This window comes from Vigna radiata, chromosome 11 (genome assembly GCF_000741045.1).
Source record: "Vigna radiata var. radiata cultivar VC1973A chromosome 11, Vradiata_ver6, whole genome shotgun sequence".
In the NCBI taxonomy this organism is placed as follows: Eukaryota; Viridiplantae; Streptophyta; class Magnoliopsida; order Fabales; family Fabaceae; genus Vigna; species Vigna radiata.
This window is the reverse complement of record NC_028361.1, coordinates 8,353,230-8,377,487: the sequence shown is the minus strand read 5'-3', so window position 1 is coordinate 8,377,487 and position 24,258 is coordinate 8,353,230. Positions and strand designations below refer to the sequence as shown.

The 24,258-nt window shown below is 34.0% G+C and overlaps 1 protein-coding gene and 1 long non-coding RNA gene across 5 annotated transcripts; both read right to left on the bottom strand.

The window, feature by feature from the left end:
- Positions 1-54: 54 nt before the first annotated feature.
- LOC106777544 (transcription initiation factor TFIID subunit 1) lies at positions 55-23,715 on the bottom strand. 4 transcript variants are annotated; one of them, XM_014665146.2, is made up of 21 exons: positions 23,053-23,715; positions 22,575-22,681; positions 21,465-21,527; positions 21,269-21,314; positions 19,251-19,499; positions 16,977-17,095; positions 15,176-15,332; positions 13,825-14,938; positions 12,553-12,755; positions 12,181-12,418; positions 8,810-9,146; positions 8,461-8,670; positions 7,981-8,073; positions 7,332-7,535; positions 5,694-5,900; positions 3,949-4,435; positions 3,575-3,759; positions 3,312-3,434; positions 2,580-2,642; positions 1,008-2,096; positions 55-701 (listed from the first exon to the last, which is right to left on the bottom strand). In XM_014665146.2, exons 1-21 carry the CDS (start codon positions 23,096-23,098, stop codon positions 336-338), a joined length of 5,706 nt encoding a protein of 1,901 aa, XP_014520632.1. In that variant the 5' UTR covers positions 23,099-23,715; the 3' UTR covers positions 55-335. The 4 variants fall into 4 exon arrangements, with proteins under 4 accessions (XP_014520632.1, XP_014520634.1, XP_014520633.1 ...); XM_014665148.2 differs by lacking the exons at positions 22,575-22,681; positions 23,053-23,715 and having other exon boundaries at positions 16,977-17,123; positions 21,218-21,314; XM_014665147.2 differs by lacking the exons at positions 22,575-22,681; positions 23,053-23,715 and having other exon boundaries at positions 21,218-21,314.
- Positions 11,115-12,171, bottom strand: LOC111240610. Its single transcript, XR_002666058.1, has 2 exons — positions 11,340-12,171; positions 11,115-11,257 (listed from the first exon to the last, which is right to left on the bottom strand). It is a non-coding gene; the product is annotated as an uncharacterized LOC111240610 (long non-coding RNA).
- Positions 23,716-24,258: the final 543 nt, after the last annotated feature.

Sequence of the window (24,258 nt, the reverse complement as noted above, 5' to 3'; positions counted from 1 at the left end):
AAAAACTTAAAAGTACACTACTAAAGTATTTTCTTTACTAATAGTAAACATGTCGTCCATAACTGCTGCTATTCTGCTTTTATTTTGTTCTTTTAACATCTAAAATCATCCTTTAAGTGGCCTCAACCTACATTGTTACACGCTGAAAATTTAACAAGCTACATGGTTGATACATCATCCTTGTTTCCACACAACTTTCAACCCTCTTTGGATATCGTTAAAAAAAATACTGGAGGCATTTTGGTATATCCTTATAAATCAGAATTTACACTATATTTAGAAAATGATTTAACGCTAGCAAAACCTCCAGACTAATGATCTGAGTTTGACATGGTTTAGGAATCTCTAGTTTCAATGCCAGCTTCTGCTGAAGTGAGGCTATCATCATTCTCATTCAACAAATAATCACAATATTCCAAAAGCATATCTGCAAGGGGAGGAATTCCAGGATTTCTCCCGTCGTTGTATTTGTGTGCATTAAAAGTAATCTGCCAAACATCATGCCTGAAATCTTCTCGGCTCTTGTACTCCATATTCCGTACTCTCTCCCTGATTCTGGAAAGATCCATAGGCGTATCTATAATGTCCAGGTAGTCAGGAGCCTCTTTCTTCGACACTGGTTTCACGAAAAGATACGATAGCTCGTACCTATCTTTAACCATCGTTTCCACAATGCCCTCCAAGATATTTGCCAAACCAACCTTTAGACAGAAATTGAATTAAACATACAAGTCAAGCCATGTGAAACAAACTAACATCGCTACAAAAGCATAGTAACAAAGATTGCCACCGCAGACATACCGAGTACTTCAGAACTATTTGTTACCAGAATCATATAACAGTTTTACTTAAATCTTAAACACAAATGACATTCTTCCTTCTGGGCACATTTTATTCACAAATGACAATCTATTATTAATTTGCTTTCTACTTAATACGTATGAAGATGCAATACATGAAAATAAAATATCCACTAAATAAAAGAAGTAACAAACATAGAAATGTACCTCTCCCCCTCCCCCTCTTCGGCGTTTTGTTGGCGGCATATAATCTGCACTAAGCTTTCCTAACTCAGCAACAGATCTCCTTTTTCCACTCCTGTCTCTTTCAGGCATTCTCTTATCATGTCTTCTTGCTCTGGGATCATCTAAATACTCATCTCTTAAATCAGGCTTTTTCTTCTTCTTTTTCTTCTTAGCCTTTTGCCGTTCTTCTTCCTCCCTCTCTCTTCTGATATCTTCTTCAAATCTTTTTATCTCATCTAACCTTTCTTGCTCTTTGAGCATCCTCATTTCTTCTTTGTGATGCCTCCTTGCTCTGTCTTCTTCTCTAAGTCTTGCATCATTTCTTCGTTTCTCTTGCTCTTCCCACCATCTTCTGTCCTCTTTAGTGTTCCATTTTGGAAAAGCTCCAGTTCCATACACGGTCTCCTGTTTATGTTTCTCAAAATTTGACAATTCAACAATTCTTTTTGTCTTTCTGTGTTGAAGTCCAGTGTTTCCACCAGGACTATCCAGTTCTAAATCAATAACCTCCTTCGTACGTCTTATAACAATCTTTTTGTGACTTTGCTCCTCTGTTGGTGGTCGTATTTTAATTGGTAACTTCTGATAATCAACCTGACCTCTGCCTGCATCAGTAGGAGGCCCTCTACCTGAATCAGCAGGAAGCCCTCTACTTGATTCAGTAGGAGGCCTTATAACAACAGCATGCTTACGAGATTCAGCCTGTGTATCATCTGGTTTCACTTTTTTGGGAATAATTATCTTATTAACCTTAGCAGACTTTGCAGTTTCTGAATCCGAAGTGACTGGCTTGTCAGAGTTCTGCAGGGTCTCTGTTACAGGTTTATCAGAAGATTTCTCTGTGGAGCCACATTTGAATTTCAGTGGAATTTTTGCCGAATTGTCAACAGGAGTAATCTTTGAGTTGCTTTTCGAACTTGACTTTTTGGAGGCGGTTTTAGGCTGGGAGTGACTGGAGGGGTCCACAGATATGGGTTTCCCAGATGATTTTTCCATATCTGCAGATTCAAGTTGAGTTTCAAGATCTTCACCATATTTTGGACAGTTCTTGTTTGTTCGCATATGCCCAGGCTGGTCATAAACGAAATAATTATAACACAATATTGAACAGTGGAGAGTAAAACTTTAACATGATCAAGGATTTTTAATTGCTAGATTTTATTAAGGTAGAAAATACAGAACTACATTGGTTTCCTGATCACACTCTGTTTTCAAAATACACTTGCCTAGTTACAGTTTATCCTCACAGCCACAAAAAAAAGTGAATTTAAAAAATACCTTTAATTAAAAGCATCGAACATAAAGCAACATGTAATAAACTAATTTTAAAGTTTGAGTAAAGAGACTGTAAACCAAACCATGAAGCATCCACTCATATACAAAGGAGGCTGCCATTACACACACACACACACATTCAACGTGACAAAAATCTAAATTGAGAATTAAGACTTATATATTTCATATTCGATAAACAAGTTTACAGTTTTCATATAAGGATGACTCTCCCAGATGGAATACTAAGAAACATATATAGACAACTCAAGATACACACACCTGACCACATGCTCCACAAACAAAAGTTTCCCTTGATGGTTTTTTCTCCTTAAACACCTGGTTCTGCATACATAAATCAGAGATAATTTCAGGCAGCAGAGTAAAATTTGAAAATATTATTACAATATAGATGATAGAATGCAATATAATCTCCCTGGAACAATCCAAACAAAAAACTCAGACAACCACATACAGAGTTCAACAAGCTTTTAGCACATCTTTAAAACACAATAATGTATTGCAATCTGAACAAGTATCAAGAAGACTAGTTCCATGTATTTACTTCCATTCTAGCAATTATTGATAAATGTTTCGAATAGTTGCAAACAAGGACAGTCCTAAGTTATCAATAATGCAATGGAAAGAAATGCAATTACTATGATGTACACTTTGGATTTGACCTTAATGGTTAAGCTCCCTTTCTCAGCTGGCCTAAGGTTGATCCAAGGTTATTAAAATCAAGAGAAGAAAAGATATTTATGACAAATTTAAATTTTAAATGAATATACATGCAGCAATCACACTCAAATTAGGGTTACAATTCAAAATACGAGAAGAATATTTTTACAACATAAACAACTAAAAGACTAAGAAAAAATCTACAAAAAACAGTCAAAACTTTGTTACAGCCATGAAAATACCTGTTGCTTTTTACATAAACTCAACCACTAGAAATGGTTTTTTGAGGAAGAAAAAGGAGAGTGATGAAACAGATTAAATTTGATCACTTACCTTAATTCCTTCTCCCATATTCAATTTGATTTTTTTATTGGGAAGAGAAATAGGTGCAATATCATTCTTCTTGGCTTTATTGACCTTCAGTGATTTGCTTTTTTTAGCACCAAAATTTTCCTCCTGCCAAAAGTATGAAATAAAATTAGGACTCATTTATAGAAAATTAAGTCTTCACATAATATTCATATAAATTGTGAAATAACAGTTTAAACAAAGATGCAAACGACAGGACAATGTAAATAAACTAATTATTATCCTACCTCCCTAAGATCTGTAATCGTGTCCTCTTTCAAGGGAATATTTCCATCTAATTGTAAACTATTTGTTATTTGTTTAACTTGTTCAGCATTGTCGAAGGCAAATTTTGATTGCATCTTTGATACCAATCTTGTTTCTTCCCCAGTTACTTTAGTTTTCTTCTTTTTCTTCCTATCAGCTTCATCATCTGCATTATTATCGCCCAAAACAAAAATGGTCAAATATGACAAGTACACCTGATTTCAATTTCAAAATATTGATCCAATTAACAATCTATAGGCATTGCATTACAACAGCCCCAAAAACATCAGCTTTGGCACATTCAATGCTAAAAATATCTGGTAATAATACTTCAATGATCAACACATTGTCATACCATCCATCAGCAACCTGCATAACTCAGCAGCCTCAGCGGCTTCATCTTCTATTTCCTCCTCTGCCTGAGCCAAAGTTGAGCGTCTTCTCATTTTAAGACCCTTAACACCGTCTCCCTTGTCACGTTTTAAGTCATTTGTACCTTCTTCTCCCTCTTCAAACTCCTCAGCATCAAGTAAATTTTCCAGGTCTCCAGCAAAAGAATCCAGATCACTATTACCTTCCGAATCACTCTCGTTCTCATCAGCATTTACAGCTGACAGACTCTGAACTTGTCGATCCCAAATCTCCTGGCATTTTTCTCTAGTCTGCTGCTGTAACTGAAGAAAGGACATTCGCTGGCCACGAGCATATTTGCTGATAGTTGTCGGGTCAACCTTAACCCCAGATGCAGCTTGCTCACTTGAAAGTTTACGTATCATAGCAATGCGATGCCACCTGGTTTGTTTAGTAATGACTTCCTCAGGAACATTGAACTTAAGAAGAACCTGGACAAGAGCAGAACATAGATTAAAAACAGGAATGGTACATAGTAAATATAAAACGCTATTCCATCATTATAATTGCATTCAAAAGTCAAGTAGACACTAATAAGGCAAAACCAGACAAATTGAGTTGTGGAAAATTAATTTGCTGCTTAAGCAACTATGGTTATGTTGGGATTTTATTAGTGTCACATGATTTTGTACAACAAATTAAACAAACTGTGATTCTCATTGCTAATGCCTAGCATATGATGAGATGGAAGAAGACCTACGCGGTGAATTAACCAGTGAAGATGCTTATTTACATATTGATTATTCTAAACCGCAGGTTTCTAGGGGGAAAAGAATTTGAAGAAAAGTCATTCTTCCTTCTAAATATTCATCCCATGGAGATTGTTACATAATAAACTGCCTAAAGATTAGCTACTTAGGAAATGTATTTTTATTTTGTCCTCATTGTTATACTCGGGTTTGAAAATGTAAATTATCACTTTTTTAGCTAGTCCTTTTCCAGTTAGATTATGGACTTGGCTTGAAAGCATCATGGATCAGCAGCTGGACACTTCAATAATTAAGACACATATCCATCCAAATAGGAATTGGAGTAAGACGCTGGCAGCAGTGATGCTATCTGCTGTCGCTCAACAGCAAAATATTAGAATAGCAAAAACCAGATCAAATTTGAGGGGCTTCAAATACAGTATCTATGCATTAAGAATAGAAAATCTGAGGGGCTTCAAATACTTACTAAGAATAGAAAAATTCACTACCGTAGACACTGCTACTGTCTTAAAATTTGTATCTGGATCATTAACCTTACAAAACCGATTTACAAGCTAAGTGTTACCCTCCACTTAAATACCTTAATGTGGTCGTATTTTTAATAAATGTAAGAACTCCAACAGATATCAAAACATTTTTCTGCAGTAACTTTCATTTTTGAGATGCAGCTTGTCTATCAGTTCAGTACATAAACAAGATTCACCATTAATATCTCCATCAATATCAGCTTCATTCATAGCACAATTGAATACAACACGAGAAAAAACATTGCTGCAACAAATTTCATTTTTGAAGTGCAGCTAGAAAAAGTTTATTACAAAACAAGATTCTCTATTAATATCAGCTTTCTTCATAACACAATTGAGTACAATATGTGAAAAAACTATCACCTACCAGAAAGAAAAGCCTTTTTAACATCAAGCTCTATAGCTTACATAAGCATATACAGTTCAGAACAGATCACCAAAATACCACGCACCTCTCGCGCAGCCTCCATGCTTAATCTACGCAGATCAGCATCTGTACCAGTAACAGTGGAACCTCCACGGTTAGCAGCTGCTTTCTTCTTCACCATTGCACTAGACACTGGTGCCTTTGGAGGTGCCCGAGCATAGCTGAAACCCATGCCTCGACCAGAAGGATCACCAACGCCAGTAATTTCCATTCGCTCAATATTTTCCTTACCCTGCTAAAAGTATCCCACCAATGTAAAATAAATAGCATATAGAAAATTAATTTTATGAATACAAGCAAATTATCCCTACACCCTGCATGTTTATAAACTCCAGTATAACATATTTTCACCTGTATTCAAATTCTATTCAATTCATATGACAGTAAACAAATGAAAGAATTGCAGTAATTATAGGAAACCTAAGGATGCAGAAAAAAAATTTCAGGACAAGTCACCCTGTGCAAATATCAAGAAGCAAAAAGACCATCTTATCAACATAACACTTACACAGTTTAAGAGGTCACCTTTATAACATACTACAGCGAACTTCTATTTTTGGGCTCAATTATTAAGTCGAAAAATATAAATTACAGGTAAGAAATTAGAAAAACAAGTTTTTGCTTTTAGAAATATAGTGGATAAGTGAAATGTTTATCTTTTTGCAAAACATAATTGTATTCTTTTATTTCTTTAGCTACCACTCAAGAAATTTTACTCATCTTTTTGAGCCAACTAAGTTCATCCACTTCAAAAATTAAGAAAAGTTTGATCCTGCCTTTAATTTTTACAGCTAAGAAATTAGAAAAACAAGTTTTTGCTTTTATAAGTGATGGGGAAATATAGGGGATAAGTGAAATGTTTATCTTTTTGCAAAACATAATTGTATTCTATTATTTCTTTAGCTACCACTCCAGAAATTTTAATCCATCTTCTTGAGTCAACTAAGTTCATCCACTTCAAAAATTAAGAAAATTTGATCCTGCCTTTAATTTTCTTCTACCACAAACCCTAAAATAGTAAATTTTCAATTCAAATAACAAAAGTCTTAACACGGCAACATTAAGCTCAGTTAAAGATCAATTCTTATATTACTTTTTAATCGAACATTTGACAACTTGTAATATACTCAAGATTTGAAATCATTTTAAGGGTTTATAAGTCATAAATTTAGTGAAATTTTGATCAAATTTAAGGAAACTCATGAGATTTGAGGATTTCATTAGACTTTATTCATTCTAGGTGAAATTTGATGTTTTAATTGGTAAGTTTTGAATTAAAAAATGTTTAAAATAATTCAAAAAATTTACCAAGTAAAAAATGGGAATTTGAGGTACTTGGTAACAGAAAATTGATAGCAGAATACCTTTTGCTTCATCTTAAACACACTCGAGTTAATGAGCTTGGAAAAAACAATTCTTGGGACCAAAATTCACTCAGTCTAAACTTAGTGTAGTCAAATCTAATTCAAAATATTCTTTGCTCAAGAATTTTCCGACCCTCTCAAAAGATTCTGTGAAAAACAATAGCATGTTTCCAAGTTTCAAATTCGTGTAGAAAATAATAAACAAATAGTGCACATGTATAGATCATTGCATTTAGTAGAAATTTTTAACACAGCCAGGATAGATGCCAATGCCAAATAAACTGTTTAACATAGATCACCTGGCTTGTACAAGCAACAAAATTGCTACTCAAGTTCCAAGGAGTAATCTGCAGTTCTCTCTCAATGTGTGATGCAGCAGCCAATGCTATTGCTTCATCAGGGAGCCGACTCATTGCAGATGAAATATTTGTAGGGTGTGTTTCAGTTATTCCTAAATGTTTTAGCCGGTAGAGGCCTGCTTGCATGCTTTCATAGGCACAAACCTAAAACAATTTAAGATAAATACAACACAAAAAGGAATCTTATTAAATGAAGCAAGATAACAGGATATATAATCAGTAAAGCAAAATGCACCCGAATTTGGAACGGAGATTGACATGCAGTTATCCCAAGCTAAGCAACATGTAGATTATAGACCACCCAATCATAAAAGCAATACAAGGTGAGAATGCATAACAATGTTGCGCATCCAATAAAATGCATTGTTACATAATGAAGCCTTATTATTTCTACAATCCAAAAGCATAGTATGAATCAGAAAGAAGTCTACAAATCATGCAATTCAAATATTAAGTTTCAGAAAACAGCCTCCAAACCTCCAGAAAAAATTTTAAATGACTTTTTTTACTATTAATAGTACATTTCAACAGAAAGACATGTCTTAAATTATAAATAAAAACAAATCGAATGTCATATGATATAACTCACAAGCTCCGGCAGAACCATTTTTCTCAATTCATCCTCAGACCACATGCGGAAATTTCTCTTTTTAACCAAAATCGACTGTCCATTTGCTCCCCTCTGCAGTAATAGATAACATTCAGGAATACAGAAAACAATAAAATAACAAATTGAGATTGTAATTCCAATAGAAAACTATTTTGCAGAAATTTTCATTTTTCTCTTTTTATTTGAAAACAATGAAAATGTTTCATTCGAGAAAATGATTACTTTTATTTTTCATTTCCTATTTTTGTAAATAACAAAAAAATTTCACCTTTTTTACTTTATTTCTTGTTTTCAAAAATCTGTACAGAAAACAATGAAAAGAATTGTTATTTTACTGTTTCTATACATATCTTTGAAAAAAAAAATGGAAATAGAACTCATTGTAATAAACCAAACAAGCCATAAAGAATTCTGTTAAGCATTCATATTGTAATAGCAAGCTTTGTGACACTATTGTACCTGTAAATTTGCATATTCCTTGATTTTCTTACGAAATGATGCTTCCGATTGGTAAGGAAACTGTGAGAGAAATTCATCAACACGGATATGAGGAGGCAAGTGCCGCTTCTCTGCTGCTTGGAATTCACGGCACATGTGTACCAACAGCCTGTTCATCATGTAAGTCTGAAGATTTTTACTTCCTGGTGAAAATACCTCCATGAGTGGCTCCTGCAAAGAGTAATTTAGAGAAACAAGTTAGCACAAATCACAAATATTGATTCGACTTTTTATTCCTTCCATTGTGATATTCTCAACAAAGCACTGGAATTCTCAGAGACGACGCAGTATCAAACAAAAACTTACAAACCTGCTGTCCAACAACATTAATTTTATCAATGCGCCTTAATGATAGCTTTCCCTTTGGTGAGCGAACCAGCAGGTAGTCAGTTAGTGGAACTTTATGAGGAAATACGGGTGCTCTATACATATTTGTCTCTAGTGATGACTGAGAGCAACCAGGTTTCAAATCTCCAAGGAACGGAGATTTATCCGCAGGATCCAGAGAAATAACGTGCCCCAAGCTACTATCTGTGTTACGTAATAAAGAGCCAGATTGGTCATCTGGTGAGCATTTTTGATAGTATGTACAAAGTCTTGCACCCATTCCAACATTGCTCAAAAGTAAAGGTCTTTCTTCACAATACCTACAAAAAGAACATATTCAATGCCGTTAGAAATATAAAACTTAAGAGAAAATGTGTGAAAGAGAGAATATATTATTGTGTTGGTCAAGGAGTACAAACTGCAATTTAAAATGTGTACATTAGTTACAAAAAACAGTTACTAACAGTTGGCATTAGTAACTTACTAGCCAACTAGCATGATACAAAAAGCTATGTTAACAACTAACTACCAACAGTGCAGTTGAAAACCGAACTGTAAAATAGACTAAAATTAGGGTTGGACAAAATTTACTAAACTGTATTATACTACAGTTATCTGCACTCTATTATACTGAAAAAAATTAAATTAATATATACTAAAAACTAATTAACCTATTCTTTAGTTCAGTTTAAAAAAACTGAACTTTACATATTTCAGTACAGTTAACTGAATTAATTGTTTGACCTGTGTGTAACACTGTTGTACGTGAATGTATACGGTGGATTTTCATTACATATGACGTTTGTCGACTGCTTTTCATCACCCACCCAACATTATTTAATTGTACTATTTTGAATTTTCTATGAATACTTATGAATGTAATTGTGGTTTATATTTTTAAATTTTTAACGTGAACCAAAAAGAAAACATTTTTTAATCCAAACTTATTTATTGAGAAATGATATGTAAAATCACTTTTCTAGGTTTTTTTTTTTTCATATGATTATAACCAAATGTAAGCTTCTGATTAACATAAAACCTCTATAAATTTCACTTTTTCTTTATATAATTTACAGTCTGCTTTTATATAGCTTAAGCAAATGGGCCTGAATTTGTAGGCATTGCATGTTTGAAATAGCTGTGTCACTGTGGAGAAGTCGCACGGCTTCATCAACACTCAACTTGTTTTATATACCTAAATCAGAAGCTGTAACATATTCTTTTGTGCAGAATGTATTGAACGCAGAATTCTTAAATATATAGTTAACTGAACTATTATAGTGTACCTGAACTACAAAATAGTTCAGTTTAGTTTTTTTGAACTGTTTTTTAGTTCAGTTTAGATTATTTGAACTATTTGATAGTTAACTATAATTATTTATAGTTAAGTACAGTTTAGTATACTTTGCCCACCCCTAACTAAAATAAATGCAATTCCTAGAATCCTAATGGGGTATCCTCAACCCTCATCCATTTAACTAGGTCCCAAGAAGAAACAAAAGTGTATCCCCATTCCAGGCAACAAATTAAAAAAAAACAACATTAAAGTCAACCGCAACATTGTTCCTAATATAATAGAGTTGAAGTCATTAGAACATGCAAAAAAAAATATAAATTGCAAGGATTTTTATTTTCAGATGAGTATTCACTAATACACAAAATTGTTAAGGCAGAAACTGAGTAGGTAGAATTTTATTATCCTAGGGATTCCCTCTCTACAACTGTGCCAAAGTTAATGAATACTTCTACCATTCTTTCCCTATTTATATAATCATATCTAATTTCTCTTACTATCTAACGCCATGATCCTAGTCTTACCTAAATTTCAATCAAGGAAGAAATATAAACATGAAATTACACAACAAACAAAGTAACAAGTTGGAGGGCTGTTTGGTAAAAAAAGATACTTCCAAAATTTAGTCAGCCAAAGTCAACAACCCAGAACTTGCAAATGGAAATGGATATATCACCAGGCAAAAGAAAAAAATTGCATTTAGCATCAGTAATATGTGAAAACAAAAATGTTTTAGGAGAATTCAAGATGCAAAGGATGTTATTAATTATTAACCAAAATGGCACTGTACCATTCTCCTTCTAGCCTTCAACACTTCTCCCACCCACCACCACCAACACACAAGAGCGAAGGGAAAAGAAGAAAAATTTAGAATAACCTAACAAATATAAAACAGACAGTGGAAAAAAACAGAACAAGATACTCGACCATGAATGAATATGCAAGAAGAAACTAAGTCACCCATTTCTACATGTCAGTGGACTCGTTGATAATATACAGATTCTCTAATGAATACACTCTGATCAATATTGCTTTGAAGAGTATAGAGCATACAAAGACATTTGCTCTCGTTCTTCTTCATTTTGTTTATTTAGGAGAATATTAGTCTCCCCATAGTTGTGCTTCTCTTTTTTCCCACTGAAAATTAATTTATCGAAGATAAGATTCTTAAAAACAAAAAATTATAAAAAAGAAAATAGATTGTTATACACGCACATACTCCTGCGAGTTTGAGGGACACATGCGCATTGCAGATTCAGGAGGCACAGACAGTACTCTGATTGCATGGTTGCTCATGAAATTGCAGGATCGTGCACCACATTGTTCCGCTTTGGTTTGAACACGCAGGCTCAAGAGTTAAAACAGCGCATTTCTAGGTTAAAAGACTAAAGGTTGACCTGAAAAAGAAACCCAAATCACATGGCCCTTTTGTTCTGCTACTATTGTCAAACAACCATCAGTCTCGTTATCAATAGCCATTGAAGCACTAATGCTGCTGCTACGAACACTAGCCTCACCATTGTGAGCTACCACAACACTCATGACCATCATGCCGATGTTGCCCTCCTCATCACTGGTTCGCACTGTGTTCTACTCTGTATTTTCCTCTTAATACTTTTCTCTGTTCTTGCAGGAGAGTAATTTTATAAATTGTTAACCCGCTTTTAGTTCTGTTATGTATTGAAGCTAACTACTTTGAGGATCCTTACGAGTTAGTTTATTGTCTATATTATTTTTAATGCATGCACCAGTCTATAAATATGATTTTTCATGTACTCATAACTCTTATGACTCAAGTTATGACCTTTGAGTCACAATTTTATATCCCCTTCAAATCTTACGATCCTCAGGTTTGACAGCTTTAAAGGGGAATGAATCAGATATTATGCAAATTCAATTAATGAAATAGACCCATAATGATTTGAAGACAAACTCTTGCAAATTGCATAAAATATAAAAGCTTGCAACTACATAGAATATATCAATATATTATAAAACATATAAGTTAATATTAATTCAGTGCTTCAAAATACATAGGATAAAAGTTTCAAGTCACTTACTCCATCAGAAAAACATGTCCGTCTTTTACAGACAGATCAGATTTTTTCTTGAATGCCCCAGGAGGACGCAAGGACTTGTTCTCCCCAGGAACCCTCTGTGCTTTTGGCCACAAATGTATCTTTGAACGAACAAGATGTAACAAGGAGTTTGGTTGAACATTTTGTTCGGCAAGTGACTTCTGATCTTCAAGCTCCCTCCCTAAATAAAATATTTTCACTGTTTCTGATGCCTTAAAATCTACAAAAAATCTCATATCAGCCATACAGAAGGGAGAAAGTACACTAAAATCTAAAACAAACTTGCAGCCTCATAATGATTTTAAATCCATAACAGAAATAAGAAATTTTATTATAGAAGGAAAAATTCACAACCTAGCTTTTTGGAAGCTTTTGCTTTAACAGTTGAGAGAGTTTCTTCAGTATCCACATGCAATTTACTTCCCTTGCCACCCAAACTCTTTATAATAATTTTCATGGGTCCTTGTGTTGGCAATTTCCCTTGTTCTTTGACAGCAACCTCATTGTCATGGGGATACCATAATGCTTTTGGCCGGTGAAAATTTGCAATATCTTTACTGCAAAAGAGTTGGTAAGACTATAATGACAGAAAATCTACAATACACATGTAGACAATAGATATTAAAACCCCATATAAATTATACAACTTGCATGCCTCACTTATACACAAATCAACAAAGGTTTTGCAAGAACTTGATAAAGAACATAAGAAATATCAGCATTGTTATAGACAACTAACAGAAACAAATGGACTGGTCAAAAGGTGACTGATTATGAGCTAATACAGAAACTGTGAGCTAGGTTCAAACTTCAAATTTAATGAGTCGTTCTCTAATAAAAGCATGGGTGTCAAGGTCTATTATTGTTTTGCAATAGCATTTCTGATGCAAAGGTCAAGATGAAAAGAATCAATCTTTCTATCCACCACAAGCTGTAACTGGTGGAAATCATCCAAAGCACTATGATAGAGATTTCTACAGCAATTTTGCTACCAGGGACGTTTGACAATAGATAAGGAGCTATGTTGATGGACATAAAATAAGTTATGCAGTAAAATTATAAGAGTGCATGTATGCACCATTTGATGGTGGAGAATGAGACAGGTTCAGTTAAGTATACAGAGTGGGATTTAGTTGCATGAAATGTTCAGAGACAAAAGAAATGAACTGCAAACTTGTATTTATATTAAGTGAATCAGCGTGTGAAATGAGATCCATTTAATTGGTATACTATGAAAAAATTATAAACAACAAACCTACAAGAAGATAATGCATCAAGTAACCAGTCTACAAATCATGGACTCTATCCATTTAAGTGTACAACAAAAGTTCACCCACACTCCGACAGATGAACAAAGATATTATTTTTTCAAAAAGATGGTGGTTTGAGAAAAACTGTGGACTGAAGTTATATTATTCAAGAATATTGCATAGAGGAAAGAACGATAGAAAACACAAAACATGTGGAGATATGATGCTCTCACCATATTGGGTATCTAGTAGCTTAATCATCAACTACCTCTAAATGTAAGATTTTACCTGAAGTTCATCTTAAAGAATATAATATTCTAAGCCAAAACATGCTACGGACAACAAAGCTACCTCCTCCAAACAAATAAATACTTACTTGCTCAACTTCAATTTCATTGTCTGCAGCTTCAACGCAGGTTGAGAGTGGAAAACTTTGACACCATGTGCCGAGCGTTTTTTGGAATTTGATTTCAATTGTTGAGAAGTTTTACGATTTGAATAATGTTTGTCATTAGACACATATCGCCATCCATATTGACTTCCATGTCCTGGTACTTCAGATGAGTCCCCACTGCTTGATTTTGAAGAACGAGTTAAAATTATAGCCCCAGCATGAAGACGAAGATGTGCACCATCCTTACTATCCAAAACTTCGAAGTGCATTTGATCATCCTGAAGATCAAAGATAAGCTTTGGTTTCACCATAGGCTGATCAAGCTCCTCCCATATTATCTCGTCTAACCAGGAACCCTCCACCATGTCTCTATTTTGTGATATAGCCTTGCTAAAACGTGTAATTTGACCACTTTGATTATGTTTAGATATCTCCCCCTCTTTTCCATCTGGAAGACTAGAACTATCCACTTCAGATCTGGATTCTAACCTTAAAAGTTGGGGATGAAAAAGACTTCTAGATATTAGATTGGTTTTAGCTTCAGAAGAATCCCTTGAGCCAAAGGCCTCCAACGAGACAGGAGAGCTGAGCAAGACATTATGATCTTTATCTTCCAGTATCTTGTGATGCTCCAGCTGAATATTCTGGATCCCACTTTCAATTTCTATTTCACTGCCACCAGAAACTCCCAACTCAGGTCCAGAAACTTCACAGCTTTCAATATTATTATTACTTGGAACAGGAGAATTGCCCCAAATGATTTCATCTTCCCAGTCTTGCTGATCAAGAGGATAAAAGTTGGTCCATATGAAAGGATGATCTTTCCAGGAAAGGTCTTCTTCAAAATCCCCTTTCATTGGTTCAGCACTATGACACGAGTCCTTCGATTGATGATCATCTTTCCTGGCCACTGAGGGCTCAGTATGAAGAAACCCAAATTTTGGAAACTCCAAGTCAACATCGTTGCTTTCTGATACATCATTATGAACTACAGAAACCTGTTTAGTCTGTGAGAGACTCTGGGAGGAACCCTTGAGGAATTCCTCTTCATCCTCTTCTACAAAATCATCAGTAAAATCCAAAGACTTGTATCTATCTGTAAACATGACAGGTAAAATGCCCATTAGAACAGAAGCCCCACATACAAACACAGCAAAAAGATAGCACTCATTTTTCCATTCAAATCTCACCATTGGCAGCCCTTAATTTCCCTCACATACTGTACAAATAGTGCAACAACAATTTTAATTTTCTAATCATCTCTCTCCTAAAAGATATAATAGACTGACACAAAAAAAGAGAATTCAGGTAAACATTTCCAATCTCCAATTACCTCTAGTAATAGGTTGCCTGTGTTCTCTCTTTTCTCCCTTTCTGAGAGGTTCATGAATGCCAAAGATTTCAGAGAAGCGTAAAATTGCCACACCATCTTCCACACATAAAATAGGCAACGGCATAGCCATAGACCTTTTCTGGACTTCAGTCCCTTCCTGTTTGTTTCATCAATTAAGAAATTAATGTCAATAGAAAGTCAAACATGATCTTTTTTAATCCAATCAACAATAATCATCATCAATGTTATAGAAAAAATATGCTAGTGCAAGCATTACTAATTGGCTGGGCTTATAGCAAGGTACTACAGCTGGTATACTTCACAGTTAATAGCAAATACACACACAAGTTGCCAACTTGTCATCAATTTGATGCATACATCACAGAGAAATCCTTTTACTCTTCCCCACCCCACTTTAGCCCTTTACAAAGCACCAAACTGAAATGCCATCCTATTTGCTGTTTTTTAAATGCATCAAATAAAATAGTATATAGACCAGTAAAACCACCCTTTCAAAACAAAGTCGAGAGTTATGTGCAACTATGCATATTTCAAGTAGCAACTCTTCAAAAACTTAAAACTGTTTGGCACAGGCTTATATCACTGCTTGTCCCACATCTCCACTACAACAACCAATTTTGCCCACTAGGCAGAGTTGAATAAAAGGAGCTAACAGCACCACAATGTCCCCAAGATTATTTTAGATTTCAATTTGCTGTCCACTTGAATTAATATTATTTTGTATTCGAAACAACTTATTATTCAACTTTACAGATTAATATCTTCATATTTCATTTTGGGGAGGGTGTGAGGGGAGGGTTTGAGGTCATAAGGGAGCTATCTTTCCCTAAAATTAATCAAAAGCAAAAGGGGACAAAACTATGAAGAATGAGGATCCTAGGGTGACATTGGCAAAGGACTGAATTCCTTAACATGTGCTCATGGGCTCAAACCACACACACACACACACATATATATATAAACGTACACAAACACACTGGATTATCATTCAGGGTCAATATAGTGTACTACATAAAGTAATGCAGTATATGCACTCATTGAGTAGGCAGCTTCAGTCAAAAAATTACTTATGTGATCTGACTTTAATTCTCTCTAGGGACAAGTTTGGCCGTATATGAGTACACCAATTTTAGTATTTCCTACTTCTAATTAAGATTGCATCCAGTCTAAACGAATTTAAAAGATATATCAGGATCAATCAGTTTTCTTAACAACAGAAAATGTTCTTCTATTTACCCAGCTTATTAATCAGAAGATCAGCCCTCCACACTATATCAACTAAGCCATTGATCAAATCTTTTTATCTATATAGTTGAATCACTTATATTCTCATCTGCAAGACTACAAGTAATCTAATAAAAAATATTCAATATACAACTTGAAGGTCAAATATGGTTCAGAGTCAAAACAGTACATACATTCCCTTTAATCATCAGAATAGTACAGAACTTAAATATAATTCATGAGAATTGTTAGAATATATGAAGAATATCCAATGATATCTAGATAATATCATAGAATATCTTATCTCTTGGGATTCATTTTCATATATTAGTTTTATGATTTATTTCCTCATGTAGCTGGAACTTCAGATTATGATTTAGTATAAGAATAAATAAAGGATAGTTGTTTATATCAAGTCAAATATCAATCAAGGTGCATTCAGTCTCTCTTATTTTGTTTTCATCCCTTCATACCCAAAACCCTATTATAATTTCAAGAAGAATAAATATCAAACCCCAAAAAGAAATATTTAAGAGGTGGCAAAATTGAAATATACCTCCTCAGGTTTTTGTACATCAGCATCCAATTCTTCACTTTGCAGTGAGTCAACATGTAATTCACGTTCAAGAGCACTCTCTTCTTTAGATGCCTCTACCAAAGTCTCTTCCTGCTCCTCTGAAAGAACAAAGCTAGCATATGTGAACTGCAAGATTCCAATATGATATGAGGTACATCTACCATTTATTAAGGGAAAACAAGCAATTTTATTTTTCTTTCCTAAAATTTCCAAGCTTTCAAATTAACATATAATATTGATGGTTCAGATGACAAATACAAAACTTGGTTGATAGTCAAAGTCTACACACAAAAAACCAGGATTGATTTCTTAAATACTTTCTAGTAAGTGGTCAAACTTACTCCTGTAAGGATCTTATTAATCATTTATTGCAAAAAATTGGACCCTATAACAACAATTAATACATTTAATAGATTACTATTACACATAACACAACCCTTTCTTATTTATAAAGGATAGATTTGATTCCATAAATCGTCTTATTCATTTCTTTCTTTAATAGGAATAAAAGAAACAATATCAATATTGATTTCTTTCTTATATGCAATACATCGTTTGACCAAAGAGATACAAACACTTAGTAAACTAAATTGTCTCATTGTGACACGTCCTAACATTGTCTTTGTAATGAGTATAGTAAGTCAATTTATAAACTCTCTTTATTAAGACCATTGAGATGCAGTTGTACAAACCCTAAATCCTAAAGGCATTATTAATGAAGATGAGGGAAATACTCAAATTGGTTGGTACTTAACATTGATTGGCAATGTCATCAAGCATAGAAGCTTCAGGTATCGTGTTCTTGTTGGAGGTAACTTAATATTGTAAAAAAGTAAGAAACAAACTGTTCTGGCAAAATCAAGAGTAGAAACAGAAAAAGCATTAGACAATTATAAGCTCATATGTCTAAAGCAACACGTCCAAGAGCTTAAATTTGAAGAAAATTCCCAAATACACCTTTTATGTTACAATCAAGCAGAATTACGCACTGCTTAAAATTTTATCTTTCAAACATATTGAGGTCAATTATCATTTCATGAGAGAAAAGTTGGAGTTTGAAAATATCGCCACTCGATTTGTCAATTGTAGTAAATAGTTGGTAGACATGTTCACCAAGGATTAATCATATTTACAGCAATATAAGCACATGACTTATATGCTCCAGCATGAGGGAGGAATGTTATAATTATAAAAACAAGACAGGGATAATTTATAATCAAGAATATCTTCAATAATCTTTTAGAAAAAGGAATACCTAGGTTATAAAATATTATTAGGAATATTTTTATATTCCTGTGTCATATTAATATTTTTATTAGAGCATATCATATCTCTTCTATTTATTGTATTGATTTCATTTTCTCAATACAAATAAAGCACCTCTGTTGTCTCAGATATACACAATTTCAACTCAATGTCTCTCCATTTCCTATAGTTTAACAATTAAGATCCAATATTGGCTAGCAATAATGTATAGAGCCAAAGTAAACTTATTACAGTGACAATTTGTAGCATAATATAACAACTAATTCTCAGAAAATCAGCTCACAAGCTAAGGAATTAATATATATAAAATTTGTTCACAAGTGTTCCTAGTCGCACTCATGCACATTCAATTTCTAAATTTCATGCATCAAACAGAATATCAAAAACTCATCCACAGCTTAGCTAGAATACTGGATGTCATTAAACAATCACTTAGTAGTGAACAAAATGCCTAAAGGAAAATATATCAATCAAACAACATATACTTCAAAACCTGTCATCAGTGAAAGTGAAAAAGAGCTATATTTAAGGTGCACGTAAAGAGAGCCACAAAAACTTTAGTGAAATAGTTGAAGCACTCTCATTCGTGATAACAGTACATGTGTTTGGATTTCAATTAGGTAATTAAGTTGAGTTGAACTCAACTAGTTTTAAAAAATAAAAAGCAACTCATCATAGTTTTTAAGCTAATTGAAGTTTGAGGTGAACTTTGTTTCTGACTGGATCCAAGAAAAAAGGTTCATATATGTTGGCACAGTGTTCAAAGAAAACTGAAAATTGAAATCCAAACACACCATAAATCTGTCTCCAGCCAACATCTGAACAAGGCTGCATAAAAATGCCATAGCTAGATTACAAGAATCAATCTTTCTAGCCCTTTTATATGGAGAAAAACCAACATAACAAGTAAATTCATGTTTTAAGTTAAAACCAGACAAAATACAACAACAACAAAGTGGTGGTGCAATTCGTGTAAAAAATTATTACCAGGTAAGGAGATATTATCAGGTTTAGAATCTTCATTCAGAAAGTCTTGCTCCTTCTCAGATTCTTCATCATAATTTTCATCATCAAATACAGAAGCTTTGGATTCCATACATACAGATGCTTCAGCAGAGAAAAATTCTTTTTTTGGCAATAAATAGTCTTCTTCATTGGCAGCCTCTGTCTCTGGACCATCATACTCTTCATCAATATCTTCATAATCAACAGCGTCTTCAGCTTTTTCATCACAGTCTAACATTAAAAGAATCCAAAGTTAGTAAACTATTTTACAGAAAAGCAGAAAAGACATGCTTATATTGCTCTTTTAAACAAGGCTTCACTGTGTCATATTCAAACTATTTTCCAGACAACAAATGTCCTCAATGTCCATTAGCTTTATCCAATGAAATTTCCAAGGATAAAGAAATGTTGGAGTAGAAGGGTCAGAAATCCTCCCAACAGAAAACAACAATAACAAAATTAACAGTACATCATGCAGAGATACTCTCAAATCCCTCTGCAAATCTGTCAAAGTAACTCAAAATAAATTGAGAAAACTGTCACACGACTATGTCTTAGGATGACAAAGGAAAATTGGTATAATGCACTATGCAGAAAAATTACTGTGGGACCCCATGGCTGAATTTCGGGTATGCCACTCAAGAAGACCTAGGGCTTGTTTAGAGAAAACTTCTCCCTAAGCAATTCTCTAAGAAAAATATAAGGAAAAATGAAATTAGTTTTTCTCTAAGAGATGAAATTAACTTACACAAGTTAAAAATCAGATTTTGGTAAAGCTAATAGGAAATAGTGAATACAAATTAGTCAATTCACAAGTTCATTTAATTTACAGAAAAACTGATTTCACTTTTTCTTCTTTTTTTCTCACCCAGGAGAGCTTGTGGAGAAGTCTCTCCAAACTGACACTCGGTTGTGCGAGAACCTCGTATGCAAGGATAACAGTTCAATTAAAACAAAAAATCATGGAAACTATCCGTAACCCAAATAATAATTCAACAGCAGGAGCTACTCACTGTAATTTTCTTGCATTTTGCTTTGAAACACAACAAACCATAAAAAGAGCTCCACTGCATAAAACCTTAACATCCTCTATAGATCAAATCCCAGAAAATCCAATGAAGTATTTCATATATCTTCATTTGGACTAACATGTACTTCCCCAAAGGAAAATCCTTTTGGAGCAAACAGAAGCCAGGAGCTCCGACCCATATTTTAAGTTCAACCAATATCTATATGTAACAATGTATGGCTGCTAATGAATGACAATTATTCACTCAAGTTAATTAATACCAGTTGCAACCCTTCCGCGAAACGTCACATGTGTTTGTTTTATAGATCTACTTCTATTGACTTGTGCCACTGGCCCCGTTAGCCCCAAGCTTCGGACATCACTACTGGTGTTTTAGTTTTACAAAAAAAAATCATGAAATATTTTCCAGAATGGAGAATTACACCAAGTGTTAACTCTAAGCCTTCAATACCATATACATGCATATATATACATACAACATGAGGAATGCTAGTGAAACATTCTTTTTAGCTCATACTCGACTATTGGTAAAATTAATTAAAAACTAGCAATGAGTTTGTGCTCTGCACAAGAGCATGAGAGGGAAAAAGTGGGCCCAAATTGTACACAGAAATGACACATGGCAGCAGCTCAACAGTTTTACAATACTATAAACTACAAAATTAGGGAAGAGTCATCAATAAGAAGTGAGAAACAAAATTTTGTGATTTTCCAACAAATTTCAATCAACAATAGAGCGTGATAGAAAGTATAGTGGCAGAATTTCTCATAAGATGTTCGGAATTTTCTTCTTTCAGAAGGAAAGACAATGAGCTGCTATATGATATTCTCTACCAAACATATGCCATGTGGGAAAGAATTTCAGTAGAAATAAAACACGGGTGAAGTGCTCTCAGTTGATGAGGGAAAAAAATGATACCAACAGAATATCAAAAACTGCATGATATAGTTTTTTCCTGGCAGACTTCACCTTGTTCAACAACGTCAGGTGGTGTTTGTGGCGATTTTCCTGACAACTGCAAATAAATTACTATCATCGTCAAAACAGAAACTGAAGGAAAGAAACACAGTAGGAAAATCTGATAATTAGACACTTCTTAAGAGCCTCCACAGAGAGTATTTTGAATTCCAAACTCAAACAGGTAATGATATTTAGATTTACTTACATCTATATCTGTCAGTGATGGACCCAACTTATCGGCTAATGCAGAAAGATGCTCCTTTGCATCCTAAAGAAGAAATAAGCTTATTTAGCACCAGCTTTAAAGCTTTTCACCAAAACAGATATGCATAAATAAACCAAGAAGCAATTGGTCATTCAACAATCGGTATAATTTAATTTTCATAACATGTATACATATCATAAATTGTGCAATTGTTTTCTAGGAAGACCAACTTTCCTAGAACCTTCAATTTATTATTCCCTGGATCATTCCTAATCTGGCATGCCCATGTCATAGAAAATAGTTAAAGGCATAAAGTAAAAACAGCAGCCTAGTACATAAATTTAATTACGAAAAATCTTATTTTTTGGATTTGTTAAAATTGATTTTGAAGTGGAATAATTTATGTCTAGGTATTTTACCTAAAATGCAAGTTTGAGATATGAAATTAAAAAGTAAAGTTGTTAACCCAAAAAAAAAAAAAGCCACTTTTTATCACTTCTAGTCAAAACCAAGGACTGGAGGCAAAATTGGTCCTATCCAACAACCACCAAACATCATTTTCACTGAAATGACGTTTCCAAAAGGCAAAGTAACTTCTGATGTTCTCCAACAGGCAACCAAATACACATATAGCAAATAATAAATAAATCTTTGCAGTTTGCACACGAAATACTAAAATCCTCCAAAATTGAATTGCATGTAATTTGATAATTTAGACTTTGGACAATCATACTGAGCAACACAAGCTTCAAAATGCCTCCTTTTTGCTTTCTAGAACTTACAATGCACGACTCAAGTAAAAGTTCCCCACAAAGTACGAATCTCAAATATAGTGGCTTTAAATCTTCTAAAATAGAAGTTTAGTAAATTAAAAACCTCTACTTACCAATTATAAATATACGATAGCTATGAAAGTTCATTTGGGCTGTATAACTATCTAAGATGTAGATAGAAGTCCAGGAAGATAACAGAAACACTATGATTGGTAAAAAAAAAACTACTACAAAGAAATCTAAGCATGACATTTATGCATGCATCAGCTCGATCCTGAATTTCTAAATGGTTTGCCCACTAAATGCAAATGCAACATTAAAGGCGGCATAAAATTACCTCATCAAGATAGTCAACATCGAGATCACCAGAATTATCTACATTTCCAAACATGAACCCAAGAAACCGATTACCCTTGCCAGACTCCTCATATTCTTCTTCATCATCTATCATTTCAAATCCATCAGACATGGAGTTAACAAACTATACCAAACAACAAACCATATAACATACTAGAACATCACGTGAACTTCAGCTTACAGATATCCTATTTCAGCACATAGCCACTAACTTAAAATTCAGCATAACCATTTCAATCCTACTCCCAATTCTAGCCCTAGATATGATAGCATACAGCCAGAACAAGCAAACAAAAAATGTTCCGATCCTACAGCACTGAACAACTAGACTGCACATCCAATTACGCAACCCATTTCCCTATTGAAGCATTTTTTTTCCTTTATTTTCATTTTTTTCTTTCCCCTGTTCCTACCACTTCCCATGCTACAATTCCCCAATTTTGATTGCAGACACTTACCTTCGTCCCTCCCATCCTGCGAGGGGCTAGCCGAATCGTAACCCATGCTGTCGGACCAGAGCTATACGAATTATAGCCCAATTCAGCACGAACTCATCACAGCAGCTCCAAAACACAACTCCAGCAAAATCAATTTCGATTACTGCCTTCTTCTAGTGCTTCTGTGCCTCGAAAACCCTATTTAAACTTCACTAACCCTATTCCACTCTGCAATTTTTCCCTTCGTCCCCTAAAGAAAACAAAGCCGCAAATTAGGTTTCCTCGCCGCGGACCAGATTAAATTCAGCAGAACAGAATACTGCCCTGGCCTGTTGGTGAACGGACGAAGGGTTCCGGCGAATCAGCCTTTAGAGTTTATCAGAAATTTCCTAATTGAGTTGCAGCTTGTTGTTATTGCACGGTCTGTTATTTAATTGAAGATGAGATCGTTCATTTCATTGGGTTGTCGCGGTAGAGGAGGGAGGCGGGAGCATGCGGAGTGGCGGAGGAGGGCGTTAGGCTGAGAAGACCCTCAAGAAGACGCTCGAGATCTGCGACCACGTGTTCGACGCCGACCAGGGTGTTCGTCGAGAAGACCCTTTATTCCGAATTGAGTTGCATGTTGTTGATGCCGCAAGCTGTGTTATTTATTTTGAAAGTGATACCACCAGGGTGATATTCTTGACTCTCCGATTGCTTTCCGCACCCCTTGCTTTCTTTGGCATCCCTAAACTTCTATAAAATACAAAACTTTGTCATAAAACATATCCAAAATACCTATACTTTTTCATAACTTGTAATAATTTTACATTAAAAAATTATTGTGTAATTTTAAGTTACAAAAATCGAAAGTTCTTTCAATAATTAATTTATATATTGTACTATATTGTTTAGTTTTTAGTGCTCTTAAAATCAATTCATATCTTTGTTAACTTGTTTCATAAACTCAATTGTTTTAATATCACTGGAAAAAATACATCCAAATTTAATATATTTCAGATTTTTTATTTTTTAAAATAATAATTTTTTATCATTTTTTTATGGGTCACCTTAATTTTTAAACGGCAATCATTTGGTTAAATTAAAATAAATTATATTCGAAATTTAGTTGTTCAATTATTACTTTAGTCACTGATAATAAAATATCAATATCTATAATCGATATAAAGTGGATTTTTTTTTAATTGTTCCTTAATGTTTTTTAAAAATAGAAAATATTTTATTCTT